General features: G+C 36.5%; 1 protein-coding gene across 3 annotated transcripts in view; it reads right to left on the reverse strand.

The window, feature by feature from the left end:
• LOC101333922 (nebulette) overlaps positions 1-23,856 on the reverse strand; it is a 152,663-nt gene that overhangs the window by 53,860 nt on the left and 74,947 nt on the right. For all 3 annotated transcript variants that reach the window (XM_073801631.1, XM_073801630.1, XM_073801629.1), the window contains 7 exons: positions 23,615-23,716; positions 22,356-22,457; positions 13,597-13,710; positions 11,867-11,968; positions 7,346-7,450; positions 5,238-5,345; positions 2,695-2,805 (listed from right to left, as the gene is read on the reverse strand). In XM_073801631.1, coding sequence (XP_073657732.1) covers positions 2,695-2,805; positions 5,238-5,345; positions 7,346-7,450; positions 11,867-11,968; positions 13,597-13,710; positions 22,356-22,457; positions 23,615-23,716 — 744 coding nt within the window. The remainder of the gene's footprint in view (positions 1-2,694; positions 2,806-5,237; positions 5,346-7,345; positions 7,451-11,866; positions 11,969-13,596; positions 13,711-22,355; positions 22,458-23,614; positions 23,717-23,856) is intronic.

Consider the following 23,856-nt stretch of genomic DNA (forward strand, 5'->3'; position numbering starts at 1 on the left):
GCGGTCACAAAGCACCGAGCCGATATCCCTGTGCCATGCGGCTGCTTCCCACTAGCTATCTGCCTTACTATATATTGTTTTACATGTTTTCCAGAGACCACAGAAAGAAAATATTTCTAGAAAGGAATGAACCAAATTTCGGAGCATTCATGCTCTATATTTCCTACAGATACTTCATTTTCTTTTTTAATCATGCTTGAGTGGCTTCCAATATTATCAGTCTTTTTTCTTTCATCCTTTCCTCTCATATATTTTGGTACCATATTGGTGCCGTATTTTAAAAAGACATCTTCCCTTTAAATGGTGAGGAAGATCTTAGGAATGCATATTTCTTACTAATTATTTGAAGTATTTCTTTGAAAGCTGTCTATAAAATATGAATCATCAGAAGAACATAATTGGAAAAGAATGAAAAACTACAAAATCAAAAGGACTGATATGGCCAAAATTTTTTTAAAGTTTCCGTTTTATTCAAAGATTTGTAAAACCAAATAATTTCCTACAGACTGATAATATATAGTCTGAATTTTGCCCATTTAAATATATGTTAAGTAGATCCAAATGTCTTTACTAATCCTTACATATAACATGGTTTTTTTTGTGTGTGCTCATGAATTTCTTGTCTTCTTACTAATTGAATTATGAAAACAATATATATCTTAATCCAATTCAACTAAGCTGCCTTTATGACTAACTTGTCAGATGAAAGATGAGACTTCCTTTAATGATAAGAAATCATGTTCTAGTTAATTCTAGGATTCATTTGATGTTATTTTCTCTTTGTCCAGTTTAATTAAATTAGCCAGTACTCTGCTTAACTAATAGCCTACAAGACATGGTAATGACCTGCATGTAATTTTGGAAAGAGCTCTGGAGTCAAATGACCTGGATGAAAGTCAGAGTTCTTTCACTTATTAGGTCATGTGAACTTCAAGAGAACTTTAAGTAACTGAGCCTTGATTTCCACAGAACAAAATGAAAATAAAAGTACTTGTCCTACCAGTGTCAAGGACAATTGAAGAAATCAAATGAAATGAAGTATAAAATGATACTTTGAATACTTTAAATGGCAACAGAAATGCAAAGAACATAAAGTAAAGAATGAGAAGACAATTTAAAGCCAAATGCTCACACTTTCAAAGGGAAGTCACAATTTCATTAAGTTACTGAGTCTCTTTCTAAAATTAGACATCACTATAACTTAATCAAAAGATTTTAAATCACTGTCTCTAGGCTTTTTTCCTACACTGATGCATACATTCTAGATCAGTAAGTCTAAAATAAGATTCACTCAAAAAGATAAATAAAAGAGACTGGCGATGGCGTGTATATTAAAGTCATCTCTTTTTTTTGGCCATACCATGCAGGATCTTAGCTCCCTGACTAGGGATAGAACCCAGGCCGCCTGCAATGGAAGCATGGAGTCCTAACCATTGGATCACCAGGGAATTCTTAAGTCATTTATGATTCTCAAAATAGATCTCACATTGTCATTTGTATGTAAATAAGAAAAAGATTCCCCTTTAAAAACTTCATATAAATAGTGCATATTTTTTAAATGGAAGACAATAATAGCAGGGAGCTGCCACACGATCACCCTTCAACTTCAAAAGCTTTTATAGGATCTAGAAGTGAGAAGAGGTAGGGTAGCAAGGACTCTCTTCCATAAATTATATGCCTGTTTTAGCCCGGCATATACAACAGTGAATCACATTAAATTTCTAAAAGCAGTTAAATGGTAAAGGCCAGTTGGCATTTGCTCATTAAAAAAGTTCATAATGATTCATGTCTGTGTAGGTAATTATACTCCAATTTATTTCACTGGCTTAAGACATTTCTTTCAGGAATAGTTTCTTCAGTTCAAAATTCCGGATGAAACGGAGTCCTCTAATGCTTTCTCTTAATGTAAAGAGAATCTGTTTAAACAGGGAATTGAAAGAGCTCCAGGTTACTTAGCAACCATTTTTTTAAAAAAAGAAACAAAACAAAACTTTTAAACTGTGAACATGCTATTTTTAATTGTTATATTTGAGGGCCTTAATAGTCAACAAATTTAATACACTGTGAGCCAAAATGTACCACTAAGTTTGGGGTTTGAGAGGACGTCCTGCTGAGCATAAAATGAAAAATGGACAAGAATTCCTAGGTTCTATGTGCTAAACATTATTTTTCCCTACTTAGAACAAAAACCACTTATAAATGTACCATTTATCCCGACTGTCACAATAAGCACCTCATTTCTGATATCAAATGTCATGAGAATGCTGCAGTGCAGGGGAGGAACAGGGAACAATGGTTCTAATACATGTTCTTACAATAACTAAATCTGAGAGAATCAAGCTAGCCTCATCCATATTGAAAATATTTTTTTGAAAAACGAACTGCTATAAAGCTGTGAAACTACTTATAGAGCTTCTAAGCTACAACCCAAACACAAAATCAAACTATTTTTCAAGTTTTTCCAGGAAACCCGGGTAATTTCTTCCCTCATCTTTAAACGGAAATGTTAACACTTACCTGTTTTTAATGAAAATGGAAAACTCTATTAGTAAAGCTCAAAGTGAGGGAAAGAGTAATGGATGAATAACTCAAACACTGAATTAGAGAATTCGTAGAGAATTGTTTAGGACCTATTTCCTGGGTTATTTCTTTAAATGTCTTTTGTAGAATTGTATAGCAATAGTAGGATCATACCTCCTTCAGAAGGCTGGTGATGTACTTTACATGTAAAAACTCTGGAGTCTTGTCTAAATCCATCGATGACCTTCCTTTAATCTCCTTCTCAAAATCCTCTCTGTAAACTTTCTGTTAGATAAGACCACATGATTTTAAATTCAGAAAATATTAGTGACTGTTGAAAAGATAATAGAACAAGGGTTCCCGGAACAAAACTGATGTTTTTCGTATATAATTCTACCACCTCTGAATATTTTATTTACAGGAAAATAACTCCAACTTTATCATAAATTTTAGAATTCTACCAAACAAAAGCAGGCTCTTCAAGTACACTGGCTCCCTCTAGGAAAGCATTCTGAGAGGGGCTACTTAACATCTCAGACTCTGTTACTGTTTGACATCAGCCCGTTTCAGGAGGAGAACCAATAGCACTGGCTATTTGACTGGATCCCCTGATTGGTCCACCCAAAAGACAGTGGATCCACGCACTGGAAGAAAATCTAGAGGCATGGAAATCCACTCAAACCAAAGGAGAATGAACATTTATGTCCTCATCGTCCCTCTTAAATGTTAGTCTTATGTGAATTCAAGGAAGACCATTTCTGGAAATTCCCTGGCGGTTCAATGGTTAACGCTTGGCACTTTCACTGCCGAGGGCTGGGGGGGGAGGGGGGCGGTTGGTGGGGGGGGGTCAATCCTTGATCCGGGAACTAAGACCCCGCAAGCAAGCCACGTGGCACGGCCAAGGGAAACAAAAGACCATTTCTAAAATGTAATGGAGGCTGGAGGAGATTTTCCTTTAATAATTTTGGCATTGAGAATATTTCTCTACCATCTACGGAGTTGACATGAATCAAGTTACACCGTGAGGAGAATCTTATCTGGAACCTGATAAACTGTTCTTTGGGTAACAGTTCACGACAAGAAATGAAAGGAGATTGCGGAGGGCCTAAACCCATATCCCCATCTGCCTGTTTGACATTGCCACCCTCTGGTTATCAGGCTCTAAATTCTACATTTGAGCTAGGCGTTTGAACATCAGTGGAAACCCAGGATTCATGACTGTAAAAACAGTCTCCCTAAGTAACAAAAATATGCGTCCACGTGAAATACTTATCAGACAAACAAGGGTCCAGACTTTACCAGCTCAATATTTAACTCAAATTGCAACACAAAGATCATACAAATAAATAAATTCTGCATGAATTTATTCCTATTGATACAAAATGAAAAGCTATTCCCAGGATCATTATGTACTTATTACAGGGATAGGTAACTGTGCATAGAAATTCTCCAAACTGTGAGGGAGGATAAGAGAATACACTGTCCCCTCCCCTACGTTTGAGTTACACATGGCCATTTACCATTTAACAAACAATCCAGGAACAGCCATGAGAAATAGATGTTCTATGAAAACTAACAGAGCTAATTAAGAAGAAAACACACTGAATTAAAGGAACTACAGACACACCAAAGAACAATGATGAGAAGTGGTCCTCTTTACGTGGAACTAACTGAGATCATAATTATAAAGCTGAATCTAGGGCATTTTGAGGCCAGAAATGACTCTAAAAAATGAAATACAAATATATGTACCTTTATTTATTTATTATTTTTCACTTCAAAAGGCCCTTCTCTCAAAAAAAAATTATTTGACAGAAGTAACTCACTAAGGAAGATTGACGATGACTTGAACTTGCCAGTATATGACTAGAAAATAGAAAAAAACACTGAAGTATGCTTTTTGTAGGAGAGCTCTATTTGTGGAACAGAAGACAAAGAACTTTTCAAAGCCAGATTTAGAGATTTCTTCTAGAAAACACACTGGCTAAACCTACATCTGGCATTAGAAGAAAGTGAGAGAAGCTTAGTTATGGGCTATAACAAAAACATGAGTGGCTTCTCCTGAGTTCATACTTAGCTTTACCTGTGGGAGCTCTTAAAGAAGATGGTCAAGCTTATCCCTTAGGAATAAGAACCATCTCTTGTATCTACTTCACTGGTCCTGCATTTAAAGACATCTTTCACATCCAACTTTGTCTAAGACTTTTAGATATATTATTTTTCTAGTATAAAATGTATCTGCCAATTTATACAGAATACATTATAGAGTATAAATCTTTATAGTATAAATGTGGTTCAAAGATATTTTCCATTGGAAGATTTCTTTCTCCTCAAGCCCTGATGAGCAGAAACATAATTGCTGAGCCTAAAACTCTAATAGCCAATGGCTATAATTTAAGGGAAAACATGTCTCAGCCTCTGCAAAGGATACTTCTCCCCTAGTGACAATACCAGAAATCAGAATAGCAAAAATTGAAAGCCAATATTAATCAAAGACCCACACAGTCCACAACGTAAGTTAATTCCACAGCATATAATAAATGTATAACTACTGTTAAACATTAAAGCTGATTTACACCTAATGTCAGAAACAGCCAACCACTGCAGTGTACTTTCTTCCGGACCCACTAAACATTCTGAACCACTCTACTGGTTCCTTTCAATGATAAAACATCAAATTGGCATTAAACAGTTGATGACAAAACAAAGGGACCCACCTCACTCTGCATCTTCTGAGCCTCCTTTGAAGCCTGATATGATGGTGTCTCAACAAATTCAAGCATCGATTTCCCCTTATTTTTCTCATACTCTTCTTTGTACTTAACCTTCATTGAAAAACAGTATAAAAGGCACATAAAGCTCACAAGCCCTTACACAAATAGAGGAAAGTCAAATAAATATATGTGCAAAACCAATCACCCTATCTTCTAAAATCACACTCTTCTGGCCACTTAGGTTGATGACTGGGTTCTCTGTGGTTAATGATATACAATGAAAGTAAACAGGTAATATATGAAAAACCTTAAGGGGTAAAAATTATTTAGAACTAAATAATGCAGTTCTAGGACTTGTATAAGTATTTAGACAGCTGGGATATATAGATATGTATCATATATGTGGGGTTACATATGTATACACACATGTTATACACACAGGTATAGGTACATATATAGAGAGAAAGACAAAGAGACAGAGAGGCTGAGACAGAGAAAAAAGGAGAGAGAGAGAGAGAGAGAGAGAGAGATCCCCGTGATACCTTTGAATGCCTAGCAGTAAATCATGAACAAGAAGAAAAACATAGGGCTTCCCTGGTGGCGCAGTGGTTGAGAGTCCGCCTGCCGATGCAGGGGACACGGGTTCGTGCCCCGGTCCGGGAAGATCCCACATGCCGCGCAGCGGCTGGGTCCGTGAGCCATGGCCGCTGAGCCTGCATGTCCGGAGCCTGCGCTCCGCAACGGGAGAGGCCACAACAGTGAGAGGCTCACGTACCGCAAAAAAAAAAAAAAAAGAAGAAGAAAAACATAGCTGTGATTCTCTCTTTCTGACAAAGGAAAGACAGTGTTCTTTGGGACTGTTGAATTTTTCCGTAGACACTGAGTGAAATACACACACAGAGCTTTTATGTGACTTCTTTCAGTTTCACTAAGCATTATTTAATAATATCATAACATGAATTATTTATTTCAGTTACAACCCATTTCAGTTACAAACCAATAAATTTCGGTTTATAAAACGATCGATATTTTCTATCTCCTGAAAACAAAAACTAGAATTATATTCTGTAAGCTGTCAGAGTGGCCGGCTTTTTTAGCAATATACCTTTTTAAATTAAATTCACAGAAAAGTTCTGATCATGATTCATTTCATTCAGAAATGTATTTTCATTAAAATCCTTAGGTATAATAATTACTGATGAAATTGGTTCTTAAGTTGATTATAATAATAATTTTAATGGTAATTAAATCCAAAAGAACCTTTTCAAAACTTAGAACTTTGTGGTGGCAGGAAATATAACAAATTTTTAAATTCCTATTTTTAGGAATACTTTTGTTTTAGAGAAGTATAATAGAATGATCGATGAGAGTGTGTGAAGTACAAAACACATTATGTTAGGATAAAATTTTGTGGGGAAAACGAAGTAAAAGTAAGAACACAAGAGAAAAACACATACATTTCCAAACCTTAAAGGAGAGCTGGTTTGTATATTTTTTAAATAAATGAAGGTGGATATCACATCATTATGGAATTTATGTTCCATGGGATACATTTAAAAGTGTGATGTAAAATTTTATCTTAATAGATGCTGGAAATAACATCTTTTGCAACCATTGAAATTCAGAACCAAAGAAAAGTTATCAACTTTAAAGTGTTCAAGAAAAAAGATATTTTTAAAGATTTCTTTCAGAGAGTACATAGAATTTCATAGTCAAAAGAAACATTAATGTAGAATACACTGGTAAGATAGTTTTTCCTTTTTAATACACTTATAATTGAACTGAGAAATTATAATGAACTTTGTGCCTGGAAAATTACTTCTGCAGCTCCAAATGACAAACCAGTACACTATAAAATTGAAATTATGAGATATGATCATCATTTAATTAATTAACTCATATATTATAAGTTTTAACTTGTGTATAGTAACTATAATATTATGAAATGCCTGCATATGAAACATGGTTCAAGCTTCCCCAGCCCAATAAATATAGAGAGCGTAGTGTTTGAGATTTTTTTCACGACGCACATTCCTTCCAGCAGCTGCACATTCTCGGTCCAGGTGCCCGGCAGTGACCGTTACAGGGTCCGGGTTGGGGAGGTCTCATACCTGACTCTGGAGCATGGCATTGCCTTTATGGTGCAGGTGTTCCACAGCGTCCGTGTCAAAATGATACATGCCTTTGTTTTCCTCAAAAAGCTTTCTATACTCTCGCTAAAATAGAGAACATGAAAATGAAGTCAGAATAAAAGAGGCTGATGAGAGCAACTAATACTTAGGAATGCAAACTGAAAAATGCAAGCCAACAAGAACTGCAAAGCTACCACCAGGCTCCCATGGCTGGTTGTACAGATTTCTGACCCTGCGCTAAACCGACAACACAAAATAGACCAGCTCTAGGTGGTCAATGTGAACAGCATCTAAAACACTGAAGAGAAGCAGAGGACAACTGGCTGTAAACACAATGTAAAAGAGATTTGTGACACTGAGGAGTGACAACAGAAAACCCGTGACTTGTGTGAACAGGCAAAGTGGGCAAAATAAAGGCAACTTGTCCTACCCTTATTCTAGAACAGAAATGTATTTAATTTCATCTACAAGAAGAGAAGGAAAGAAAAGAAGAAAGAACATAGGAACGGAAAGCTGGAGTCAGGAAAGAAAAATAAGTTGTATACAACGGTTCAGCCCTGAGAAAGATTGGGGTTCATAAGGAAAATTAGAGGGTGAGAAATAATTCAACTAATTTTCCTAAAAGGAGAGAGTAGGAAGTGCCTGGAAGAGAAACTGAGGAATCTGGGTATGGTTGGTTGCATTTTTAAGGTGAAGAAACTGGATTAAGACATTATTTAGACATACAGACAAAAAGGTAAATTTGGGGCTTCCCTGGTGGCGCAGTAGTTAAGAATCCGCCTGCCAATGCAGGGAACACGGGTTCGAGCCCTGGTCTGGGAAGATCCCACATGCGGCGAAACAACTAAGCCCATGCACCACAACTACTGAGCCTGCACTCTAGAGCCCATGAGCCACAACTACTGAAACCGGCGCACCTAGAGCCCGTGCTCTGCAACGGGAGAAGCCACCGCAATGAGAAGCCTGCGCATCGCAGTGAAGAGTGACCCCCGCTCGCCGCAACTAGAGAAAGCCTGTGCACAACAACGAAGACCCAACACAGCCAAAAATAAATAAATAAAATAAATATATTTATTTTAAAAAAAAAAGGTGAATTTGGAAGAGACCAGAATGGATAAGGATGCCACATTTGGCAAGTGTAGGACTCTAAATACAACAGGCAGCAATAAGACAAAAATTGCTTCCTGATTTTTATCACTGGAGATTGGACACTTAGTTATTTTGCCTATTTGGAAGAGACTTTTAGAGGTAAATAGTAACTCTCAAAGACTTTTAGAGGTAAATGGCAACTCTCAAAGACTCACGTCTACAGAGACTTCAGCTAAAGTTTGTTGCTCCTAAGACAATGAAGATTTCAGTGAAAGTGGCAGAGTGGAGGGCGAGGTAAGCAGCATCTGAAAGGGAGCAGGAAACAGCTAGGACATTTGGGTCTTAGGAGATGCTCCGTGATCTGAGAGTGAAGCAGGAAGAAGGCCCAGTGCCAGGGATGGGAAGGATGGAAGGTCCAAGTGGCCTACACATGAAAACTGCTTTCCCTGGGGACGCAGCAATGGTCCCCAGAGGCATTTTCAGCCAATTAGGGAACTAAGACATGTGTCTACCCAAACTCTAACCAGAATACATTAGGGAGGATAGCACCCCCAGGAAGCTCATGAAAATGTTCACATAGTACATCTTGACGCAAGAGAACAATCTCTAAATAAATTTTGGCTTCTCTACTAACTTTTTTAAAAAAAGATAATTTCAAAGAATAACAGTATACTTAGAGATGTTATAATTTGATTACAAGTTATTTTATAATATATATTTATAAAATAGTTACGAACTGAATGTAACAAGCTAGGATACATTCCATTACTAAGTTAAAATCCAGAACTAATAAAGTCTGGGATAACGGGTATATACTGAGAAAAGGTCAAAAACTACTGTCCCTAACTCAATGATCTATTGTAGTTACAGAGAATTTCAGAAACTCCTATTTTAAAACCAAAACAAAACCACCCTATTTGAACTAAGATCTGTAAAAGGTTACCAATACTTGTTTTTTCTTATATAATAGTCTCTGTTGCCTCCTAGTGGGAATTATACAGAGTAACACAATATATATATTTTTAATTTATGCAGTTATAAAAGAAACTGAAAGCTAATAGAGCTCTATTTTCCAAAGGAAAATGTTCTCTCAAAAATTTAATCGTATGGCTGTAAAAACTCATAAGGCACGAATTTTACTCTACACACTACAATTTTTAAAATTATGATTTATATCAAAGACATTCAGAGGTCTTTAAAAAAAACAGCCATTTATAACAAACTGACAACTAATTCTGGCAGAATGTCTGTTTAAGCATTCCCTTACTCAATCTTTTATTAAAATTAAGTTGCCTTTATAAATCAACAAAATCCCAATTCTCTTTACATTAAAATTTAAAAGAAGGCAATTCTGATGTACAATAAATTCGAGCCAGTGTAACATCGTGCAACTTTAATAAGTAGAAACTTCAGAGTAACACCTTTTTTGGCTCAAACTTTCTCTTCCATGAAGTAACTGTTCAGTCACAATTCTATGACTGAACGGGAAAAAAATCTATAATCCAGGCAAAAGCAACCTGAATGAAGGTTTAAACTTTATAAGTGGTATATAAAACAAGTGGAATATACAAATTTGGTGGGTTTTCTCTGTTGAAGAGAAAATAGAAACAATTACTATTATTGCTTTTCACCACTATTATAAAATAAAGGTCAATTTTTTTTTTTTTTTGCGGTACACGGGCCTCTCACTGCTGTGGCCTCTCCCGTTGTGGAGCACAGGCTCTGGACGCACAGGCTCAGCGGCCATGGCTCACGGGCCCAGCCGCTCCGCGGCATGTGGGATCTTCCCGGACTGGGGCACGAACCCGTGTCCCCTGCATCGGCAGGCGGACTCTCAACCACTGCACCACCACGGAAGCCCGAGGTCAATATTTTTAAAAAGAAATATTGCCTATGAGTGGCATGCCTTTTTTCTAGCTACCAAATTTTTGAATTACCACCATGATATTTTTGTTGGCTTATTTACACATGAAACCTTGTGTCCTAAGGAAAGTTAACCGAAATAGGGATGAGAAAGAGTCCCAGGTCAAATGCTACTGCAATGATCAAACTGGATGAGCAAAGACTAAACATAAAGAAAGCAGAGGCTCAGAGCACAGAAACATATTGATTTTTAGAAGCATACCTATGAGTCGTGGCAGAAAATGTATAACTGAAACAGAGCCACTCAAGGAACAGAGGCATGTGTGCAGAGGAGCAGGGGATAAGCATTGAAATGGCAGGACAGCATGAATTAAGCATCCAGGGACTGAGTCTAATTCTGTGCCTGACAGTCTCCCAACCTTCATCCCTGCTCAACAGACAGGAAAGAATAATGGACTGCTTTTCCTCCAGAGACCAGTGATAATTAATAATTAATTAATCTCCGTGAATACAAATTATTTACACGCAGATTACATTTCAAGAAGAAAAGAGGATTACAAAGTAATGAACAGAAGCTTCAATATATCAAAGCCAAGTGTAGACATTTTTAACCTGAACTGAAGCTGTTATCTCATTATTTAATGGTTTGGGAACCAGGTTTTGACTACAGATTTTTCTCATGCATGACCATGGGTACATCTCTTGAAGATGACTGTTTTCGCTTTTTCACATTCTTTGCCAACATATCAATACTTTTCCATCAAATCTGTGCCTGATCCAAAGCAGATATATGATAAATTTGGATAATTTTTGAGTAATTATTAAAATAGGCATAGAAATAACTTGAGGTCAAGTTAGAGTTCATCATCACCGTGGGCCATTCTGAGATGTAGGAAATACAGGCACAGGTGAGCCAGGGTCATCAGGAATGAGAGCCAGTGAAGTCAGGGTTCAGACGCACTGCGTGCTGGAAACAGCATGTAGGAGCTGAGCTCTGAGGGAATGGACCACTTGGCAGTGGACACAGATATTTTCATCAGGACATGAGGAAATCACCCTCTCCTCCTAGTTGCGCTGAAGAAAACATCGAAACCTTCATAAGAGTAAAAGTATAGCATCAACACAAACACCCTTGATATTTATTTTTGGAGAAGATATAATTTAGACTAAGATAACTTTTATGCTATCTACTGAATACCAGACACTCTGCTCTGGCCTGTACAAAATAAAAGATCCCTGACTTCCAAGTGGCTTCAATCTACTACAGAGAAAGAAAGGGGAAGGAGAAAGACAGAAAGGACGCTCGTACAAACACTTGGAAGGGTAGCTGTTCAACAAGAAAGTTTGTATTCAAGAGATATTAAAGAGCTAGCTTTGTAAAGCGACAGCCTGGGTGGGAATTTAAGCAAGACACTACTTTTCATTAAGTGAGTTACTGAGGGAGGAGTGAAGGCCGGGTCGCCTAAGGAAGCAGGTGCGCTCATGAGCACTGCAGACACATCGGCTCCAGAGACACACACCTACAGTTGTCAACAAACGACCACTTACTCCGCTGAGCATTTTGCTGGTTTTCAAAGCGTGGTTTAAAAACAAGTTTGGGAGATCTGAAACTGGATCATGCATATTTTGAATGTTTTTCTTGTACTTCACCTATGAAAATAACATGGAACAAAATACCATCTAGGAGAAGAAAATATTACGCTTTTGCATTATGGCCATTATTATTTTAAACACAACAAAGTATTATTTAACGGGAAATTGACAAATGAATTTACAAGGAGCCACTAGATGGTGCTCATTTACTACGGAATGGATAAAAGAAAACTACAGGGACTTGAAAATATTTTGGTAACTCCTTTCGTTTACTTGGTCAGAAACGGTGATGTTAACAGAATCAAGTAACTTTAACAGAAATTCTGCTTGCAGAAAATGAAGAAAATAGAAACTTTACTCTTTAGAAATTACCACCATCTTTCTATTATATTTTGTGTCTATCTTAGAGCTTCTGGTGGTTTTCATCCTATTACTATATAGAATGTTTCTTTTCTCTTTAATCGGTTGCTTTGGAAACATAATAATATTAGTAATAATAATAATAAAATGTTAATAATAGAAACCATCAAGCACTTACTGTGTAAGTAAACAAGTAAAAACTTTTCTGTTTAAACACTTTATATGTATTAAGTAATCTCCACAATCCTAGTAGGTAAATACTTTAAATATCCCCATTTTACAGATGAGGAAGCTGAGGCACCAAGATGAAAGCATAATATTAAGTGGTGGAGCAAGATTCAAATCCAGGCAATTGATTCTAAACCTTGAGCTTTCAGTACTGTGCTCTAGGTTCCTTTAAGTATATCCCAACTCTATTTGCTTTACATTTGTATACACACAAAAATAATCAAATAAGAAAAATAAATCATTATGATATTCCCAAAGGTCCTAAAAGACAGAAACACCTAATTCAATTGCTGGTAACAAAAGCTGGGTAATGAACACAAATTACAATACCTTCTAAACATTAATGAAAATAAAATATACCAAGTCCCAAGGATACGACAGGAGTTGAAAGGTTTAAATGCTCTAACAAAGCAACAGTTCAACAATAGTCAAACTTAACATTTAAAAAGGTACTCTATACATCATTTAATTATAGCAAAGTAATTGATTTCTTTCCATGTTTCTTTTTTCATATTCTTCCTAATTCGCATAAAAAATTAAGACATCTTTTCTTATAAATTGAAACTTTATTTTTAAAGACATGAAATGAAAACAAAACTTACGAAGAGGTATTTCACAGAATTTACATAAGGGATAAGAAAGAAATTGTAAGCCATCTCAAGTACAATTTCTGGAAATTTCCTTATGATAAACTACTATGCACCAGGTATACTTTACAATATGCACAATTTCATGCATAATTACATGAGTGAACTATTGTCATAATCACTAATTTATGATACGACACACTACTTTTCTGAAAAACTATATAATCTATTTCTATTCTTGATCGGCTATAATAGTTTTATTAGCAATATTGTTCCTACTTATTAATTAGTTAGTAATCAGTAACCATTAATAGTAAATTACCATATGAAATTTTTCTCAGAAAAGCTTCAGGAAAATATGCTTCAGCTTTTTCTAAAATTATTTGGAAATGACATGATCTTGATTAAGTATCACAAGTACCACACAGCCAAGTCCGACAAAACAAGAATCAAAATATACTGAAAATAATCTTCTGTGAATTACAAGTCAGGAGGCAGAAAGTAACTTACATTACTCGCCAGGGCAGTGGCCAGCTGACTTTGCCTAAAAGAAGCACTTTCAAGAGGATTGTAATGATGTTTCTTATCCTTCATTTCATTATCAAATTTTTCTTTGTATTTAACCTTCCATAAAAGAAACAAAAAGGATAAATTAAATAGCACATTTACCTTTAAGCTTTCAAAGTAACATGTTTGATTTTTAATTAGATCAGATAAAAGCTACCTTAAAAATGTATGATAGCAAAAGTTTAAATTCCTGGTATTTCCTCCCACACTCCCCCACCCCCGTATAAAGCTTAATTAGGCATAAAGGGTTTTTTTAAATTAAAAAACACCTCTACTTGAACATGGATCATAAATGCAATTAGGCATGAACTCAAATCCTATTAACAAGAATTATATACTAAAATCTGGGGATTTTTAAATGTCAGTTTCCACTTCTGCATTCCTAACATTTATGATCAGTTAGAAATCAAGACCACAAATGTCTTAACATCTACCACATTTAGAAAATGGGTCCTAAATCTCAGAATTTGAATATTAATTTTCCTAAGAGAATTATTCCAAATGCAGGACATAGCTCATACCATGGCTTTTCTCATCATTTCCCATTTGTTCAAAACCTCATTGTTAGGGATTACATTTTCTGAAACATCCTGGGTCTATTTAATGTCATTTTTCATTTCTCTGCTTTAACTCCACAATTGTATTCAGTGGCAGAACCATCTCCAATCTTCACTGTGGATTTTTTTTTTTTAAGTAGTCTTAAGGCAACCAAAAGAAGGATTATCAACTTACCGTGTAGAACTATATTTTTCTCCATGAATAGAGAAATATGTGAATGTATGTTATGATAATTAATTAGAATATATATACAAATTCTTTACAAAAATAAAACAAAAATAGCTAGTCTCATTTCACATCCGCTTTTATTCCTGTAGGCAGGAAAGGATGCACAAATCTTAAAAGCAAAAGTAAGCTCTTTTGTCTTCTTGTAATATTCTTTATTATATAATGATTCTTACACTATTTTGTTTTCTTACAACATTCAGAATGCACCTGTATTCTACATCCTAAGCTCTGCCTTGCAGAAACCTTTACAAAAAAGCAGTTTGGGAATGGCTCATGTTACCTCTTTTAATCTAGTGTGTATTGGGGGATGGTCTCCCTCAGGGACACATGCCGCGTACCTACGAGTGGGAGCTTGTGAAAACCCTGGTGGGAACACATTTGGAAAATATGTCAAGATGGTTCACAGGGAACATCTTCTGTTGCAGTTCCATTTGCTAATAATAACTTCTGATACTCAGTTTACCTTATAAATCCAAGCAAAATGTCATTCATTCTAATTAACAGGCAAGGTCTCCCTAAAACAAGAAAAACTTTGATTTTTGAAAATTATTTTATCTTGAAATCAGGGCCAACATCACCAATGGAATAAATCTAGACCTCCTTTACTACTTTCCACAGTAGCTGGCACCAAAGCCAAGAGTCTCCCTACCTGGTCCTCCCCTAAACACACAATGCCACTCCTCAGCACTCCTCTGCTGCGGCATTTTCCACAGTATTCTTAGCTGTGTTTTTGTCTCTTCTAGGTTTTAGTGCCTGAAAGGTATTCACTTAATGATGATAGTAGATTCTCTGAACTGACTTTCCCTAGACTGGCACTCCTGATTCAGCCAGATTCACCAACACTTTCCACCTACTGAGGAAAACATGCTGCCTGATGCCACAGGGCCGTGAACACTCTCAGCCTGTAGCTGTTTCCATCTAATCAACTGATTCTGCTATCTAACACGGGCTTGCATCATTTCCTGTCAGTTATTCACAGTTCCCAACCTCAGGCACCATGAGTATCTTAGTTATGTATTAGCTAAAAGGCAAAACTTGAGCACAGAAAGCCCACCATACTGTCTTTTTACCCACCCCTGGGGTTCCCAGCACAATTACACTAAGCCCAGAGGCAACATGGAAGGAAGTGTTACTTGGAAATTAACCTGACACATTCTCATCTGTTAGATAACCTGGCAGCATTTACTCTTTCCAAGTAAATGCATAATTTCTGAAAAACAATAATCAATCTACACTGTAATGATTCCTTCCTTCCTCTATTCATTAAACGTTGAGCCTGCACTGGGTTCCTACTATGAGTTAGGATGAGTTCCTACCTGAGGTTGGGAATGCTGATACGACCCTGACACACTCCATCAGGCTTGGAGTCAGTAATGTCTTCCAAAAGCAAACCTGATCAAGTCACATACATGCTTAAACTCACTTCTTATTGGGCTTAGCATGAAGACCAGGATCCCAGACATGGCTACAAGGTTCAGTGGGACCTGGCATTCCCAGCTCTCCAATCTCCCCTTTAATTTCTGTCCTCTGGCCATCCTCGTGTTCTGAAGTTCCTTGAACATGCAGCATGTGCCCCTCTCTGGCCTTCCGTATGCTGTCCCCTCTGCGTCAGATTAATTTCCAAGTAACACCCCCCTCCGTGCTGTGTCTGCTCCTAGTGTAACTGTGCTGAGAACTACAGGGGGTACAAAGGCAGTCTGATGGGCTCTCCGTGCTCAAGGATGATATGACCTATTTTTGCCATTTAGCTAATACATAACTAAGACACTCACGATGTCCGAGGTTGAAGAATATGAATAATTGAAAGAAAACTTGATGGAAGCCAGCACTGCTCAGCTGGATTAATTGACTAGATTTAAATACTTCAATACAAACAGAACCCTGCATTTTTTCACCTGACGTTTTACAAGACACACTTTTAGTAATACTAACCTATTATTAAAGGTGAGTTTTCCCTGGAAATATAAGGTTAGACTATTTTCTAAGTTTTGGACATATTTGAATTATCTGTGTATGTCTGCTCTCCCATTAGACAGTGAGCAAGAAGTAGATTTTTATTCATTTTTGTATCCCTAGTGCCTGACACACTAGTGCTTTGAATGGATTTGGCACTTAATATATGTTTATTAAAGAAACATATAAATTAAAGGGAAAATGATAAGCAATCAACTCTCTATTAGGACTCAGAATGAGTCATACCCTGAGGGAGGTGTTGGAACTATATATAATACTTCTCTAATTTCCCAAGTCTGTTCCCCCAACACACACCCTCCACAGTCATTGATAAATTGGCTTGAACAACATCCTATTAGGAAGAAAAAAATGCAAAAGGAAATGAAAAACAATAGATATAAAAATAACATATTACATCTGTATCATACTTTATAGTTCCTGCCAGACTTTTACTCATTCATTCAAGAATTATTTATCTAACGCATACTCTACATCACTTATTATGCTGAAGAGTTCTATACTGAAGAGATTTGGGAATCAGGCGGTAACTGTCTTCAAACATTTGCAAAAACAGAAAAATAGCATTTGTTCTAGTACAAAAGGTAAAGCTCGTATTGATGGGTAGGAGTTGTAGCCAACGAGATTTCTGCTGGTTATAAGGAAAATGTTCTATCAGCTGAGCCGCCCACCAGTGGGACAGCTTTCCAGTTCTGTTTTCCCCTTCTGCTTTCCTGCTTCAAATCACTGCTTCCTACCTCCTCCCAATGTTCACCTGAAAAATTTCTACACATCTTGCATCTGCCCAAATGTAACTTCTTTCTGAAAGCCCTCTCTGACCCTCTAAACTATAATATTTACTGCTGATATATTTTTGAAGCACCCCAAATCTACCTGGTCACTCAACACACATTGCTGCAATTACCTGCAAAACTGTCTCTGGTGTTGGTCTTCCCCATTAGACCCTGAGCTTGGTGAAGGCATGGGCTATATCTGTTCTGTTCACCCTTGAAAATCTAACCCCCAAGCATAGTGTCTGGCATGTAATATCTGGTTCAGTAACTGTTTTGTTTGAATGAATAAGTGGATGGATTACACTGAGAAGGGATTGTTTCATTGAAAAGCAGGACCAGGTAACTTTCATGGTGTCTCCAAATTTTGCAATAGCCGTGTAATAGATCTTTATAAGAACTTTATTCTTAAAGATTTCTACCACCGTTATGCATTGGGCTACACACCCTAAAATTTGAATTTTAAAATGCTGTCTAACCTTTCCAGGTTATTTCTGTAGCATGAGATTAATTATTTAAAGTATATCTGTCATTCATGTACTTCTAATGAGTTTAATAATAAGCGAAGTGTTGTGAAATTTATCTTATTTTAACCTTCAGAACTCCGTGTGATCTGATTTAAAAGATACCTAAAGAACAAAAATGCAAGAATTTCCCTCATTAATTAACCAGAAAGTAAAATAACTGAATTACATAAAAAGTATATTTACCAGACACTGGTACCAACTGTTTCTTATCTTGCTGTAAGGTTTGCACATAAATGAACTAAGAAAATAGCCAAGTAGTTTGGTTCACTCACTGGTTCACTCACTAACTTCACATACACACCGAACATTCTATCCTACTTTTAACCCACAGTTCACACATCTGAGTGTCCACCTGCTCACGCACACTCGCTTCTGCTAAGGGATCAGGGTAATGCTTTCCTTTCATTATAATGGGTGACTCAAGCATGGAACAAAGTATCTTCCTTCCAGTTTTAAGACCATTTGAGACAAGAGGAAATAGGTGTTGGGTGACTTTGCTATGGTTTTAAGGCACAGTGTTACCCCTTACACCTAAATCAATCACTGGAAACAAATGAAAAGTTATACCTGTGACTGATTTTACTCACATTATGAATATCATATCTAAAAGTTAATGACTACCAACTTTTTAAAAAATATAGGTTAGGTATATGGGCTGAAACTCCTAAAAGCTTTATAAAGAATTTTAACAGACTTAGCAGAACTTTCAGAGGTACACACTACAGAAAAACACTAGAACTGTTCAACCGCAATGACAGAACTTAAGCTAGTTCCTCATAACCGCATCTGAACAGGGCTGTGTTTCAACAATCAAAGCCTGGCTTCCGATCTCCGTAGTTCAAGCTTTCAGCACAAGGAGTGCTGGGCTTGGTGACATCACCTGCGGCTCGGTTTCACAAAGTGCCAGAAAAGCAGGCAAAAAGCAGACCCTGAACGAAAGCCTTTCATCATAGTCATAGAAACACATGCCAGGAAAGAAGTGGAAAACTGGATAAGTGCACTTGATTATCAGGGAAAGTGAAAAGTAAACAACAACACAATGCCACACATCCATGGGCATCAATGCCCTCCAATTTTGGATGAAACTGAACTAAAAGCTGTTGAGGAAGAGAGTAAGAGCGGATTTTTATGTAGAATTCATCATAAAATCCATGTGTTTAAGTCTGAATTTTACCCAAAATATACTCTGCCCTCATTTTCATAATAAAATAATACCTTACTGACTTTGAACCAAATGTGAATGATCTAGAGAAATTTGTTTAATCAGTCTCTATGTAATGCTTGAAAGCCTAATCTGTACCATGAACGCCATTAAACCCTGTCCCCACAGAGCCTGCTGAGTGGTAGTGAATAGATGTTTAAAACACACACATATACATTTATATGACGAATATACATTGTGTTAAGAACTATAAAGAAAAACAGGATAAAGGGGAACAGAGCAATATAATTTAAATCAGCAAGTCAAAGACGTGACATTTAAGCCAAAAGTTGGGTGGAAGGAGGTTGGAAGGGAGAGTGCTTGCCCAGAAGGGAGAACGGGAGATTCTCCAAACCAGTTAATACCCCTTTACAAGTTAAGGACAATACTTACTATTAAATTTTAACATCAATCTGATTAGTAATTTTAGGTTTAAAACCCTCTCTTACCAATACATCAAATGCAGTTTTAGAAGAAACACTAATTACTATAAATACAAAATTTTCTTTGATATTATAAAACTAAAGGAATTCCATTCATCACATAGACAAATTCGAATTCATAAATTAAGATGACCTGTGAATATGAAAACAAAATAACCAACTCTTAGAAGAACTTTTTTAAGATGATGACTTCAATAATTACTGCCCTGATATCTGAGATACTTATAAATACACCCATCTCTTTATCTTAGCACATGAGATTTCACTTTCACTTTTCACTGATTTTCTTTTAATTACTTGACCATAATTTTATGTGCCTCCTAGACTTTACAACTATGGGAGCAAAGCTATTGTACAAGTTAACATAGGAAGAGTTTTGTTTCCATTACTTTTTCCGGGTTCAATCCCACAGAGCTCAATTTCCAGGTAAAATGGGAGAATTGTGCCCTCTCGCTTTCTCTTTCTGTCTATTCATCTGGGGTGTCTTATCTCTCCACACCATGGGCACTGCCCCGTCATCGCCTTCCCTCTCACAATCCGGGTGCTCTCTTACTCTTTCTGTTCTGCATCTTGCATCCTGCCCCTAGCTTCCCAGCTTACTGCATTCCTAAATTATTTCCCTTCTACGTATCTACTTGCCTTCGTGGGCTCCTATATTCACAATCTCATTAGCTTAGGAGCAAGAGAATACATGATCTCCAAAGTTGTCAATAAAAATAAGAAACTACACTTTCTGCCTTTATTTCTAATCAATGCACCTGAAAATATAAATGAACATACCAAGTTCATTCCAGAAGTCCTATATATTCATCTGCCCAGTTTTTCCCTTTTCTAATGCGTTTGTACACTGTGAGATCAGCAAAAATGTCATAAAAAAACAAAGATGACAGATATAATGTAACTTGCAAATTACAATCTGCTTAGGTATCTGATAATTCAGTTATTAAATGATTTGAGATTTTTTTTTTTTTTTAAGTCTGCCTAAGAACCCAGGTAGGATCAAATGGTAGGATTTTTGGTGACTGCATTTGAAATGTGAAAATAAAAACTCAAATACTAAAATTTTCTTCTAAGGACTCTCAAATAAGATTGTAAAGGAATGAATTTAAGACCAGAATCTAAGGACCAGTCAACTATTTCTGCTTCATTTTGTGCATGAATTCATGTAAAAAATGCAGAGTAGAAAACTATTCTGAATAGCTACAGTAAAATTATTCCTGGGAAATGATGCAGTGTTTCTATGGGCCAGGCAGTGTTTTAAGCTGCTCCCAGTAATTCATTTAATCCTCACAACAACCCTAAGAAGCAGTATTGCTGCCATGCCATTTTACGGGCCAGGAAACTGCAGATGGAGAAATTAAGCCATCTGTCCAAAGTCACTCAGTGAGCCGGGGGCAGGACCAGGAACTCAGGGTCCAGGTCCACAGCCCATTTTCTTAATTACTCAGCCAAACTGTACTGCTTTTATAGAACCTGCCGCTTCTCCTACACAACCGATAGGAACTCTTTGCCCCCAGAAAAGGCTGAAATTGTAAGAAGTCAGAAAATCTAAAGCGATACCGCAAGAGTTGCCAGGTCTGTGCCAATATTCCCTGCTCTTCAATTGAGTGTTATTTGGGCTGAGAAGAGCTTGGAGTCACGGCCCTTCTCAGGCCCTCCAAAGCTAAGAACATAGTAGGTCTTCTCATTTTTTCAGATAGTATTTTATGATCTTCAGTTAGATTTTACAGCTTTCCTCTTTTACATCTCTCCATTTTGAAGTATAATCGAATTAAGACTTTTGCAAGTTGAGCAATGGACATTTTCAAAGTTGAAAACACTACACATGCATAAAAATTACTGTTTGTTATCATTGACTTTGCAAATGTTTCCTTTTTCCATTACAAGAGTTGTTAATTTTTATATAGTCAAGCATGTCTAACTATTATTTTATAGCTTCTGGTTCTCCAGTTTTAAGAACTCTGTTATCCCTATGTGGTATATACAGTCTCTTGGATTTTCTTTTAAGGTTTAAAATATTTTTTTGGTTTACATTCACATCTTTAATCCATCTGGAATTCATTTTGTAGATGGTTTAAGATTCAGGTCCCATTTTACTTTTACCCAGATGGATGGCCAGTTATGTCAGCACCGTTTATTAACTAATACAACTTTTTCCCACTGACTTGAACCAACACTTTTATCATATATTAAATTCTTATACACATTGGAACCTATTTCAGGATTCCCTAGTCTATCCTACTGATTATTTTATCTCTTACTATATCAATCCCATATTGATTTAATTTCAGTGGTTTTATACTATGTTATGGTAACTCACAACTTAAGTTCTCCTTCACTGGTCTTCACTTTCATACTTTTAAAGGCTATTCTCAGGCATTTCCTTTCCATTCAAACTCTAAGATCATTTACCCATACTTCAAAAAAACTGTTGGATTCTAATTGAAATTGCATGACATTTATATATTAATTTTGGGAAAACTGAAATTTTTATCTATTGAGACGTTCAGTCAAAGATATGGCATGTCTTTACACTTTTCCAGATCCTTTTTATGATTTCAATGTTCTCTTCATTCACATTACCTCTTTTTTACTTTGTGATTAAAACATTTAAAAATTGAGAAAATTGCTATTTTTCTTACTAAGTTAAAAGTTCTGTGTATGCGTGTAGAGATAGAAATTTAATTCTTCTTCTAATCTAATTGATATGACTCTTGCTAAATTCTAGAAATCCTAGGAAATGTGACAACATGGCTGAACTCATACAAAAAGGTTAGAATTTGAGCCAGGAGAAAAGAAAACTTAGTTTTATGCTTAAAATTGGACTTATTTTATCCCTTACTGAAATTTACAATTATTGTAATCCTATCTGACATGGTTACAGAAACATTATCTTTACGTATTCTTGCAATTAAAGACATTACCTAGAGTAAAATATCTTCCAGTGCTGCTAGAGACAAACTCTCTGAATAAAATCATTGTGGAATCATCACTAGACTCTTACTTGACTAGAAAGTTTAGAAGCTTCCACAGCATGTTCAAAATCTGGTCTTCCAATTACAGCGGGCTCTTTATTCATTACTCCTTGCCCTTTCTTGTATTCAGCCTAAAATGAATAGATAAGAGAATGTTGAATATTTCTACTTTCCAATGAAAAATTACATTGATAATAGCCAAAATAAAATTGACCCTCAGTCCATAAAAAATGATCCTTACAACTCACCAAATACTAAAATGCTGACTGCTAAGAAGGAACTGATTTTATAAGAACAACTTTTTTGTAGTAAAATAATTACTAAGTTTGAGTCCATGAATCCAGTCATCACCATCATTGTGTTTATTTTATCCAGGAGAAATTTCTAGATAATTGAGACCCTGCATTCTGCATACAGATGTCTTCCGGCTTTGTTTAGTCTTAGGAACTGATCTAACACTGTTTGGTTAACATGCAGTTGAATTTAGTAAATAATTATTGATTTTTTAAGGTGAGTATAGCCTATGTTACTCAAATATTTGGTTCAAGTTAAGTAATCATTTTTAATCAGTATGTAAGGTATGTTTAAGTAAAACGGTATTAACCAAGAAGGATGTCTTAGGGAAGATAAAAACAAGCATGATGGGCTTCCCTGGTGGCGCAGTGGTTGAGAGTCCGCCTGCCGATGCAGGGGACACGGGTTCGTGCCCCGGTCCGGGAAGATCCCACATGCCGCGGAGCGGCTGGGCCCGTGAGCCATGGCCGCTGAGCCTGTGCGTCCGGAGCCTGTGCTCCGCAATGGGAGAGGCCACAGCAGTGAGAGGCTCGCGTACAGCAAAAAAAAAGAAAAAGGAAAAAAACAGCCATGATGTATAGGCAATGTGCATTGGTAAATGCTGACCAAAGAGAACCTGCACAATTAACAGCAACAAGATGGAAACAAGGCCAAGTGAAGTTCTTTGGGACAAGGTGAGAGATACTATGGGACCAGACGAATGACAAACTTGATTCTCAGGCTCAGACATTTGAATATTATCTTATGTCTGAATAGTACTTATTTTTTTTTAAAGCATGACAACAGAGCCATGGTCAAGTCAAGTCTGATCAGTTTCTGCACATATCCAAATAATGTACATAGTGAAATGGATAATTCAGATGAAAAAATTGAGATGCCATTAATTCAGATTGATTAATTTCACTAACTAAATTAACCATCCAACAACCAAAGCCACTTTGTCTCCTGCAAAAATGAGAAATCAATTCTGCTCAAGATAAGAAAGAGAGATTACATTGCTTATGATCTTGGAGATCTGTGTCGCCATCTTGATGTCTGGTCTGTCAAGCTCCGCACTATACACATGGGTGTCCTGCACATCTTTCCTATAAAAAATCTGATCAAAGAGACAGTTTTGATTGAAAAAGAGAAAACAGAAATGAGTAGTTTCATATAGCTGCTAGCCTTAAGGTCCATAACACAGTTTATCCTTGCCATAATCTTCTAAGAAAGCCACTGACCCTAAGTTGTTTTTTT

The sequence above is a fragment of the Tursiops truncatus genome, chromosome 2 (genome assembly GCF_011762595.2).
Source record: "Tursiops truncatus isolate mTurTru1 chromosome 2, mTurTru1.mat.Y, whole genome shotgun sequence".
Classification (NCBI taxonomy): Eukaryota; Metazoa; Chordata; class Mammalia; order Artiodactyla; family Delphinidae; genus Tursiops; species Tursiops truncatus.